Source organism: Diadema setosum, chromosome 8 (assembly GCF_964275005.1).
Source record: "Diadema setosum chromosome 8, eeDiaSeto1, whole genome shotgun sequence".
Taxonomy (NCBI): domain Eukaryota; kingdom Metazoa; phylum Echinodermata; class Echinoidea; order Diadematoida; family Diadematidae; genus Diadema; species Diadema setosum.
The window spans coordinates 30,350,783-30,363,511 of record NC_092692.1 but is presented as its reverse complement, the minus strand read 5'-3'; the positions used below and the strand labels follow the sequence as shown (position 1 = coordinate 30,363,511).

Genomic DNA, 12,729 nt, shown 5'->3' with positions numbered 1-12,729 from the left:
TGTAAAAGCTTAAAAGAAATATGAAACAAAAAGATGACTTTGTGAAAAATAAGGAATTTGATATTTGTTACCTATTTTGATTAGTATTTTGTTTTTATTGTGAAATTGTCACAACTCCTTGAACAGGTTAAGAATCTTGAATTGTTTTGAAATTTGGTATCTTTCCCTTTTTTAGGAAACATGTTGCTATGATGTTTGTAATAACCTCTCATGGATTGCCATCTAGTCTTATGCATGCCTTACAGCATGTAGATTTTTGAACAAATTTTGTCAAAGTTGTCTTAATTTGCTTGCTTGATTTTGTCACATTTCTGTGGCAGATTTTCAGAAATAATATAATGGTATTAAACATCTTTCAAAGACTAAGTGTCTTGAGAATGCAAAAAAAAAAACTGCATTGAAAATTTGAAAACTCAGTTGGAAAACCTCAATTGGAAACGTGAAAACACAATTGGAAAACTCTTTTGGAAATTGATGTTTGGTGACTTTCTCAGACTCTCATTGTAGCCCGTCTCATAATTATTTTATTTCATTCATTTTGTGAGACTCTGTGTTAACTGTATGACATTTTTTTTCTTCGTTTATCATTCATCCATTTTATTCATAAATGCAGTGTCCAAAGCCCTTCATACTGGGAATGTGTGTTATTTATATTTGCATCATACCTGATGGTTCGAAGAGCACTTAATCATTCTGTGTATGCAAACAACATGTTTTCATTTAAAGCATGCAGCATTACCTTGACAGATGGTACTTACTGTGTTTAACTAAAAGCAGAATTGAATAGACTGTTTCATCATCACATGTAAAAGTGTACTACATGCATCTCATTGTAACAGTTCACTAGTCACACACTTGAAAACATAACATTAGAGCTTGGAAATGAAAATTATTTCAAATCCTTGTTTGTTCTGGTTTGTTTGGGGGTTTTTTTTATCTAAAGCTATTCCAAATCTTGGGGGGTTTTTTTATTGTTTTTTTTTTTATTGAAGGGACTTGCAGTAAAATGTCTTTGATGATAAGTTGAGGGGGGGTGAGAGAAATGCACAGTTTGTTTGTTAAATGCAATTTGTTTAATAGCTACTACCACTTTCATATCTACTATAGATATATTTTGATATATATTTGAAATGTATTCTAGTATATCAACTATCAACTATATATTCTTTGTCTTCCCACCTGCCCTGTATATTATGTTTGGGTGTGTGAACTGTTACCACAAAAGACTGATGAGGTTGCTGAATATTATATGCATCAGTTTGGTATTTTACAAATACTCCAGACTCTAGGCTTGTCATTGCTGTTATAATTTGTTCCACTAAAAGTTCAAAAATCTACCAAGTAAACAGTCAAAAAGCTGATCAGGGGGTAGCTGTGGTGTTAATAATATTGATGGTAAGTTTAGATGCAGTCAAGCATTACAGTAGGACATTTCAACTGGACATTTCAACACTTAAATTATTCAAAGCACTAAAGTGTAATACATATGCTCAAAACCAAAAAGTTCCAAATGTTCAAACAAAATTTGGAATTTTAGGCAGGATAAGATTCAAATATAATTTTGTTTTTATTTTCATAACCAATACCATTATTACTTTTTTGTAACATTTGATGAGTTTACCAGGGTCTTATAACATTGCATTAATGATAATAATGTTGCGTTGTTACAAGTCTTTTTTCATCATAGTAATTCATTGTGGTTGTTGTGACACTGCAATGCTAAGTGGGAATGCTGAACTTATGAGATATATGTGATGACTATTAATACTTTTCTTAGGCCAACATGGCAATTGACCCCACGGCCCTCAGGCCAGGAGCAGCCCCTCCCGCTGCGAGACCGGAGTCAGCGTCCGTTGGATTTGACCAGCCCGCCAACTTCAAGACACTGGACAACCCAACGAAGGTAAGAGAAAGAGGAGGAGGAGGGAGTTGGGATTTTGAAAGTGTTGTAGTCCTGTGGATTGTGCACTGAGCTTTCAGTGAGGACTGGGGTTCAACCCTTGTCATTAAGCATGTACTTGTTGTACCGTTGCAACATCAGGTGACTGCTAGTTCCAGTATTTCTTTTTTTCCCGAGGGTATTGAGCTGATGTCAGGCATTTTTTTAACAATGGTTTGTTGAAAAAGTCGCACTTTCTTCTGAATCTTTGTCTTATGGTTGTTGTTTTTTTCCATGGCGATTGTCATGGTGATTAGAAAAACACAAAATGAGACATCAGCAACTCATAAAAATACCCTATCAACTACCATTCGCAAATATATCAGCAATAGCAAAATTGTGTACAACTGTACGTATGTGTACATGGCAGGTTAATGAGTGTTTGGCAAGTTTTCTCAAAAGGGAACATCGTGCAGCACACTTGCTCTTTATCAGGAGATAAATGTAAAGCATTGGTATTAGATGGATGTTTATCAGGGAGACATTAACTTCAGGTTGGAGTGTAAGAGAATCAGTGACAAAACCTGTATTGCTGTCTGGTTTTCATCCTACGTACATTGTGGATGTGTGGAAGTGGATTTTGAACTCATTTGAAATAGTGCCCTCGGCAGGGAGACTGGTAGAAAGCAGGGAGGAGGGGGATGGGAAACTTATTACCACTTAAACACAAGGGGAAAGATTGCCCTGATGTCTTGGTGTGATTGCAGATAGGTTGGGAATTTGTTTCTTCTTCTTCTGCTAAGACGGTATGTCCGGAGAGAAGTGTAATTTCATGCTGGGTCAATTAGGCACTACAATGTGAGGATAACAGCCCCTCTTTGGGAAGGAAATTACACCCAATATTGTAAAACATGATATATTCGTGGCATGAATTTTTCGCGAATTGAAGCCGACGGCCTTTTTTGCGGCATGAAATTTTCGCGAACTGCCACTGGCATTCAATGCTTATAGTGTAGAAAAGAACTTTTGTGTGCATTTTGATTTCGTGAATCTTTGCACTCGCGAAATTAAAATGCACGCGAACATTCCTCGTTTTACAGTAACCATGTCTCCATCACGTTCTGGCTGAAAGTAATATTGTCTTTGTGGACTTCATCACATAACCATGTGTGCATCACGTTAGAAATGTAGTATTTTATACAAGCAGCATGTGAGAACCACATTTCCATTATGTTAGGAATGTAATGTTAGTGTTGACTCTTGATGAGTCTGGTATTTTCCAGTTTGCTGTTTTTCTGCCACAACAACATCTAACTTGCCAGGAGCCACTTGCGGGCAAAATTGCGAGAGTGCCATTCATGAAGACTGCTTTCTTCTCATGCAATGTAAACACGCCAGAGTAAACACATTATTTAGTAATGCTCTCTTTGCTAGTCTTTCATCAAGGAAATAAGAGGATTAAACAGAGTTACACAATACTTTTGGCGAGGGCTGAAGTGATTTGTTGTTTCATAATGCTGTTCTAACAAAAGCACATCGTATGATACCCCTCACCTCCCCACCCCCAATGTGTTAGATATGCCTTTGAATCTAGCGTGATGATGTGACTTGAAAGAAGGGATTATGCACTTTAACTTTCCTCGGAACATTTCTGCTCTTGGGGAATCAGAGGCAAAAGAGCTCCTATTTTTTAGTGCAGTGCTGCTATGCACTGCAAAATTTATGTGTCTGTTAGGGGTTTCAATCCACAAAGCGCATTGGGAAAAAGTTTAGTGCAGTTTTGCTCTGTCTCATTCCTGAAGTCGCCAACACATTTCAGCAAATGTGTCACATGTCACTGACACTGTGCTGATATACTACATGGTGTATATATGTCATTTTTATGATAACACAAATTTCCAAAAGTTTGTCTTGCAAATCAGGACTTTCTGACAATTTCGCGAGCGGTTGAATTTGTGATCAGGGAGTATAGCAGTGAATGGAGAAATGTGTGCATGCACATTGCATTCATGTCAAAATCAGAGTTGATAATTTTGCATATTTTTAGATTGGCCCATTTGAATTTGCAAATAGAACCCAATTTATAATATTTTGGAAAATAAAAACCTCGCAAAATATAGGGTCTAGACCTGTGCTTGACATTTTCATTTCATTGCGTTAATTGTATACATGCTGACTACAAAATCTTGGTGCTTTTTTTGTCAGTCTAGAGTGATTTATGTAAAGAGTCCTTCATTGATGCCAAATGTATGTGGCTTTAATCCTACTCGCAAATGCTTAATAAGATTGCTTGGCTTTAATAGTAAAACACACCCCCTCTCCCCCCCCCCCCAACCACACATACACACAAATATCTGAGAACTAAGGCTAAATTCCTATTACAAGTATTTGATGATGTGTGTTGTTCAACTTTTGTGTAAAATGTGAGGGTTTCTGTGTGTGTTTGTACAAGTGTGTGTGGACAGGGGTTAGGAATCTCTAGGCCCATGCAATTACTTTGGGGTAGAGAAGGAAAGGAATATTGATATCAGTGTAACTACTGAGAAAAATACAGTTAAGAAATTGAGCTGAAGGAAAAAAAAAATCAGCTTATTTTCTCAAATGCTTAAAAAAGCAGGCAGTGCCAAAGGAAGCCAGAGTCTTTAAGGTTGGCAGAAATATATAAGCCCAGTAGGTGAAATCATGTGATTGTCGTGTGATCGGAGTGTGAGATAATTACCCAAGCCGGACAAATTGGCAACGTGGGGGATCATCCACACCGCCTCCTTGTCCTCGCGTCACGACAAACAACATACGCGCTCCTCGACCACTGATGTAGTCAAACAACCTTCCCAACCTTCTTGGAGGTAGTGCAATTAATTTGCGACTGTGCCAAGAGGAATCGGCCAGTCCTTTGAATGGCTTGATTGATTTGGTGCGCTATCTTGCTGGAATAGGTCGCACAACTCCTTGTACCTGGAGACGTTACTCGATAGCACCCCATGCGTGCTCAAACAATAGACGCCCGAGTTGCATCGTGGCTACAACATGGACCGAAGCAGATCAGAGATGATATTATTCCGTGAACTCCCACTTACATTTGAAAGAAATATCACATCACTGCAGAACGTCACAAGTGAAGAGTGATTTTTGCAATCCTTCATGCAAAAGAATTTTGTTCACTCTTTATCTTGATTCATTTAGAGTGATGCGTAATGACTGCAATGAACATGATGACTTTTGTTTTTCTTATCTCAGATATACTGATATTTCCAAAATACATCTATTGTCATTGTTGATATTGTAAGAGGCTTATTGAAAACAGGATTTTTTTTTTTCTCTTGGAAAAGTGCTGCTCTTTAAATCTCACGTTGGAAAAATTTTACCACAAATAATGCATCGACATAGGAGCATCTATAGCATCAAAAAATTGTGGGCAAAATCAGACTAAAAATGAAAAAGATGTGACATATTAAAATACTGGTATGTCTTATGAATTCAGCACCCAGTGGTCAGTGCAATGTGGTATAAAATTCATCTCATTACTTTCTATTGCACATTGTTGTAATTTCATTCCTTTCATTCGCGATGATTTACTCTGGGAATAATTCATCTTTGTGCACCAACATATGAACATGCATACCATTGTACATGGGATATGTTTGTCTGTTTGTTTGTTTGTTTGTTTTGTTCAGAGAGCAACGTGATGATATGCCTATGGGGAAAGAAAGAAGAGACCCACAGTTGACATTTAAACCATTTGATTCTCCGCTGGCATGAGATTTGAGAAGCAATGTTGCACTAGGGACTTCTGTTCATCACACTCATTTGTATAGAACATGCAAGGAGTGACAAAGTTGTGATCATTGTTTGCAGTTGGGCAATGTGTTTACAACAATGTTTGTCTTCTTTTGTCAGCAAAACGAATGTGAGAATTTGTTGTCTGTGCTTGTATCATTTAGTGTGTGTTCTCAAAATGAAATGTGCTCACTTGATACCTCCTTTCAGACAAGGGCTCGAGTATCAGCCAAGCGGAGACCTCCGTCCAGAAAGAGCCTCCAGGCGGCTGCCGCTGCTGCCTCAGGCTCTAACCCTTCCTTCTGGAGCGACTCCACGGGAGAAGACCAGCCGGACATCGGCGCCTCTGCCGCTTCTGCGAAACCGGAGGAACCGCGAACTCGGGAGCCAGTACCCGCCGCAAAACCCAAGAAGCCCGTGCCCCCGCCAGAGGACATATTCGGCGACGATCTGTACGCGAACACGAGCGGCGATGCGCAGCAGTCGTCGACGCTGAAGGTCAGCTCGAGCAAGGAGGAGCGACCGTTCTCGATAGAAGGCGAGAGTGATCTGTTTGCGTCGAAACCGTCATCGGGAGACAAGAAGCAACAGAGGAGAACTCTCGACCTCGACGATGACCTCTTTGCGGGTCCGTCAAAGGTCGGTCTAGATGCTTCCATAGATGATATCTTTGCCACGCCGCCAGCGCCAGAAAAGAGCAGCAAGCCGAGCACCGACAAGAAGGAGCCGGCGTATGAGGACATCTTTGCCTCCGACTCCAAGAGCAAGCGGTCAACGTTGACTGATCTGGCCGTGGATGAGGATCTCTTTGGAGACTCGAAGCCGAAAGGTGGGCAAAAACCTCTTGTAGTCACCATGTTCCCTTCAAAGGCACATAGACCCGGTGGTTTAGTCGAATGCGTGCACGGGCGGACGGCGCAAGTTTCCTACAGACACCTTCAAGTATGCTATCGACTCCTCTTTGGCGCTTACGCTTAGACCCATTTCCACAAGTCCACATTCGACTAATCCACCGGGTCTATGTGCCTTTAACCCTAACTAGGCCGGGCTATTTAGGTAGATGATAGAGCCGGGGTGGGGGCCTCCCAGGCCCCCCCTCCAGATCTCGCCCGTCGACCGCGCGATCGCAACAAAAATTGGCACACACATTGCCTATGACGTAATCTAAAGTACCATGAAATAAATTATGCTAATTCATGCATAGTGATGCATGAAATCAGACAATTTGGTATAAATCACTAAATAAAGCTCAAAACAGGCACATTTTTTGTGTAAGTATTCTTTTTAGTGTCCTTAGCAAATGTAAGAGAAAAAATTGTGCCATCAGAAAAAATTTCTTAAGTTTATTGTTTATTGTTTTTTGAATTTCTTATGTATTTCCTTGTTTTTTCGACTTTATTTTTTCATTGTTTTTTCGATGAAATTTGTCCGTGACATTGTTCCAAACAAGAAATTATGTTATTAATTGATTGTAATCAATAAAACCCCAAAATAATCATGCTTTTATGAAATTTGCTTGTCAGCACAGTTTGCATTGAAATTGTACACGAAGTCACGTTTTTGAGCAATTTTTGGTCTGACATGCACGTACATATTTATGTGCAGCTTCGGAACTGCGTGCCCGGGCATAGCAAATTTGTTGTCAAAAGATGCGGGAGACTCGAAAGAAAAAAGTCATGAAACGTTGCGGCGATAGCTTTTCGCGATAACGATACATCGCGCAGAACGTCGGGGGAGGGGGGCCTCGGAGCCCCCCCCCGGCCTAGTTAGGGTTAAGCATGTGTGATCAAAAACATGTCTCTCTGCAATTTGAAAGGAAGTACTGTGGCAGCTGTTGTTGAATTTGTATATTAAACAGGCAAGTCCATGTAAACTATTCAGCTTTGTTCATTGCCTTTAAAGGCATATTTTGAAATCTGCAATGATTGTGTGTTAAGATGACGGTCGTAGGTCATATTCTTAAAGAATATGACCGATGGTCACAGGTCATATTCTTATAGAATATGACCAATGGTCATAGGTCATATTCTTCAAGAATATGACCGATGGTCGTAGGTCATATGTGACCCGCTACAACAAAATGATCCTAAAGTCGGGCGAGGTCGATTATTTGAAAATTGCATGATATAATCCCCTAATCTTTCTGCTTTAAATTGATATATAACACATTTTATAAAAATAATCGGCTGCAGAGATATCGATGTTTAGAAGAGACATGTCGAGACGTCTGGAAAATCACTGCTTCGAGAAAAGCGCCCTAAAAGTCTTCCTTTCGATGCAATCGCGATCAATTTTCACGCAAGTCAGTTTTCACCTCTGGACAATAGAAGGTAAGCCCTAGCAACCCCCGAAGAGTTCATTCAAGCACATCAGCGTCGGCGGTCTCCTCACCAACCAATCAGTGACCAGGATGTGAGAAGCGGCTGAGCATAGCGCACCCCGCCCGCACGCACCAGTCGACTGGGCAGTGTGCGAGCTTCACGCTTCGGTTAGCAGCAAGCAGCAAACTGACCAATGAGATCACTCTGATCGTTGTTACGGGCGGAACCTATCTGTGGCGCTCAATCCAAATTTTCGAACCAGTTTCTGCTTCGTTGAAACGCAAAAAAACATGGCTCAGAAAAACGCTATTTTTTATCTTTCCTTTCATCATTTTGCTTCAAAATTTCGACAGATGAAAGAAGACATGTTAGACTCCAATAATATATCAAAATCAGAAAATCGTAAGTTTTGACCAATTTTAATGCTCTTACTTCAAACTCGATTTTCACGGCTTCGACCGTGCGCGACTTTAGGACCTTTTTGTTGTAGCGTGTCACATATTCTTAAAGAATATGACCGATGGTCATAGGTCATATTCTTATAGAATATGACCAGTGGTCATAGGTCATATTCTTCAAGAATATGACCGATGGTCATAGGTCATATTCTTAAAGAATATGACCGATGAAAGAATATGACCAATGGTCATAGGTCATATTCTTCAAGAATATAATAGATGGTCATAGGACATATTCTTAAAGAATATGGCCTTGACTCTCCAGTGTAGCATAAATATGGCACATAAGGGTGTAGGATAAATACGGCACATTAGGGGTTAGCTGCAAAAATCTATCATAGCAATGTAACTTCAACAGGTGTGCCCTGTGCTCATAACACAAAGTGTCATTAGTCCAAAGCTTTACTTACGCCAGCTCCATTTTTCTCTTTTCGTTCATTCAAAAACCTGTCAGAGCAATGAGTGTATGTCTACTCGTATAATCCAGTCAGTGTTCAGTGCAAATGATAATCTTCTTTCTGGGTTGAAAATTACAGTTTGTGAAGCTGATGTTATTTTGTGTATGCACCTCAGTCCATCCAGGACATTTCAGAGCAGGAATATAGATAAATATTATTGTATTTGTAATAAATGATAAGTGATAGCTCCTCTTTACTCCAAACAGTTTCACATCAAAGAAAGCTCATTTCCTCTTCCAACAGGAACCAGTAGTGCAGTGTCCATCGATGAAGACCTCTTTGGTACTCCTCCACCTGCGCCATCGGCAACCGCTTCCAAGCCAAAGAAGAAGAAGGTGGCAAAGAAGACAGCTGTCTTGGAGGTATGCAAAGACTGATAATTTGTGCATCCTTTCCACTGCAGGGGTATCAATGTGTGTTTTGTTGATGTAGTTGTAGTTGTAATTGTTGTAGTATTTGGTTGAAATTCAATTCAATATCAAAATGATATTTTACAGAGAAACAAATACACCCCCAACCCCCCCCCCCCCAAAAAAAAAAGAGAAAAAATGGCAGCTCATAATTCCACTACTTGTGCTGCTTGCTTTATATGGTTTGTGCAGAGAGACAAAGAGTTATGCAAAGACCTTCAATGTTGACAATGCTATCAAATGCAGATCATCTTGACTGGGGGGGGGGGGGGGGGTTATGACATGGTGGCAATGATAGTGATGATGATTTTGATGATGATGATGATGATGATGGTAATGGTGGCGGTAGTGATGGTGATGTTGATTGATGATAATGATGGTGGTGGTGATGGTGATGTCGATGGTGATGATTATGATAATGACTAGCTGCTAATGACCTTTTTATGCCTCCGCCACGAAGTGGTGCCGGAGGCATTATGTTTTCGGGTTGTCCGTCCGTCCGTCCGTCAGTCCGTCCGTCCGTCCGTCCTTCCGTCCGTCCGTAATGAATTTTGTGGACAAGGTAACTATCGAAACCTGTTGAGGTATCCTAATGAAACTTGGCATGTATGTGTATTAGGGGGTGAAGTTGTGCCTATCAACTTTTGGGTGCACATGCTCAAGGTCAAAGGTCAAAAGGTCAAGGTCAAATACATAAAATTTCACTATTTCCACCATATCTACTGAATGCCTGAAGATATTTTCTTGAAACTTAGTGTATACATGTATTACCCAATTAAGATTCTCTGGTGAAAGTTTGGGTCATGAGGTCAAAGGTCAAAGGTCAAAAGGTCAGGGTCAAATACATAAAATTTCACTATTTCCACCATATCTATTGAATACGTGAAGATATTTTCTTGAAACTTAGTGTATACATGTATTAACCAATCAAGATTCTCTGGTGAAAGTTTGGGTCATGAGGTCAAAGGTCAAAGGTCAAAAGGTCAAGTAAAAATATTAAAACTTCTTTTTTTTTTCCTCCATACCTTGGAAAATTGTTCAAGGTATCTTCATAAAACATAGTATATTTCATGGGGTTCATGAGGTTCATGGGGTCAAAGGTCAGGGGTCAAAGGTCAAGTGCAACACTTCAAAATTTTACTATTTCCCTCCTATCATGCAATGCCAGCAGGGTTATTTTTTTTTTACACTTGGTATATGCATACATGTGTAACCTAATAGAAATTCTCTGGAAAGTTTTTTTTTTCTTCTTTTTTTGCCTCAAAGGTCAAAAGGTCAAAGATCAAGTGAAAGTGCTGAACTAACTTTTTCCTCCATATCTCGGAAGTGGCTCAAGTTATCTTGAAACTTAGTACATATTATGCATGTTCTACCTGAAAGTGATTATCTTACAAATTTTAGGGTCAAGGGCCAGATGAAAATGGTAACAATTTACTATTCAATTCAGAAATTGCACTTTTTCTCCACACCTGTACCTTGAAAATTACTGAATGCCTAAATGTATGAATGAGTCAAAGTAGAATTAAAAGTCCTTAAATCCCTAGATACATGCTCTCCTATTCATCCAATTAAACCTAGGTCAAGGAAGGTGAACATTCAACACATTTGTGACAAACTTGTCATTTCAATATTTTGCCAATTTTGTGAAAATGTAATCACACATTGTCCACATGTACTATCTAGACCTATTGGGAAAATCATGCATTATGGCGGAGGCATACCAGTCGCCAAAGCGACATTTCTAGTTTTTTTTGTAATCATGATAAGTGCCACAATCAATGAAATTAAAATGATGTTGGAAAATCGCTCATGACAAGAGACAAGCCACTCTGGGAGATGTTTTACATTAGGCAGTATGGCTGCTACAGTTGTTATGACTTGATTGTAATTAAATTGATGGCAATTTTTTATTCCAATGCTTACGATGCCTGGTGACCAAAAGCTGATGTTGATGAATGCGCCATTCAAGAGATCTTTACAGCAGGAGATTATTACATTTAAATGGCTATTGGATGGTGTTGAAACTGATTATGATAGTTCAGAATGATAAGTGGCTGGAAATAGGACGGCATTCTCCCGTTCACCTGTGGATTGATTGACAATGATGGTGATGATGATGATGATGATGATGATGATGATGATGATGATGATGATGATGATTTGACACTGTCATGCTACATTTAAAGATGATTTTTTTTCAACTTGACAAGATGAGCATATGTTGTCAGGCAAAGTCTAGAGAAAGAGATGTAAACACGTGAGTTTTGTCATCATCTGTATAATGCAGCACAAAATTTGAATTTGAATTTGCCATACCATGTCTTTTTGTTTCTATAGTAGCACTTAGAGGATTTAATGTGGCTATGAATGATTGCCCACACACATCAGTTGCACACACAGTAGCTCATTCAGTGTTTGCATGAAGTTTAATCATCTACAGCTCCCATGCTGCCTGTCATTCTTGAAAGGTAGCATGCATCACTTGCTCCATTCATTTATCATGGCTAAATGGTCTATGAGCAAGAAAAGCAGAATGTTTCTTGTATATAAATAGCTTTCCATGTGTTTTATAAGTGAACACACAGAACAATTTTTCATGCACCTTCATACAGGTCATCACATAGCCATTTCTTTTAACTATTTAAATATGTATTTATTTGTATTATAAATATGCTGATTTATTTTGTTGTGAAGGGTAGTGGAAGAAGCAGATTGCATGTTGTTCAATACTGTACGATGATTAATGTTGTTTCTCACTGATTTTCATTGTTAGCTGTGAATGTTGAATTTAGAAGTATAGAATAGAATAATGTATAAATGAATTAAGAGTTTAGTATATATATTTGTAGATAATAGTTATTGATTTGGTATATTGATTGGAAAATTGTAATGGTTGTGTTGTTTTTTTCAGGTGTGTATGTTTTGATATATATGATATATACATACTTATTATAGGGGGTCTATTTTTTTTTTATAGAAATTAAGTCAGTAAGTTGGATTTTTTTTTTCATCTTGGATGCACATTGTTACTTTTAGTTTCATTCCTCATTTTCTCATTTTCATGAAATACTGTTCTGTTTTATTTGATGTAGGACCTATTGAGTTATGTAAATGTCATTTGTTGTAATTGTTACTTTGCATGTATGTGTTTACAGGGCCCCCTGGAAAACAGTACTTTATTACTGATGGAGCCACCCTTTATAAATAAAACAAAATAATAACAATAATAATGATGATAATGCTGATAATAATAATAATAATAATAATAATAATAATAATAATAATAATGGTGATGATGATGATGATGATGATAATAATAATAATAATAATAATAATAATAATAATAATAATAATAATATTACTAATAATAATAGTAATGTATTGTAGAGTATCTACACTGAGACCAGAACAATCGCGGCATGGAAC

At 38.5% G+C, this 12,729-nt stretch overlaps 1 protein-coding gene across 1 annotated transcript in view; it reads left to right on the top strand.

The window, feature by feature from the left end:
- The window catches only part of LOC140232194 (uncharacterized), a 170,877-nt gene that overhangs the window by 146,344 nt on the left and 11,804 nt on the right, over positions 1-12,729 (top strand). The window contains exons 27-29 of the mRNA XM_072312332.1: positions 1,778-1,903; positions 5,867-6,485; positions 9,137-9,255. Of these exons, the coding sequence (XP_072168433.1) occupies positions 1,778-1,903; positions 5,867-6,485; positions 9,137-9,255 (864 nt within the window). The remainder of the gene's footprint in view (positions 1-1,777; positions 1,904-5,866; positions 6,486-9,136; positions 9,256-12,729) is intronic.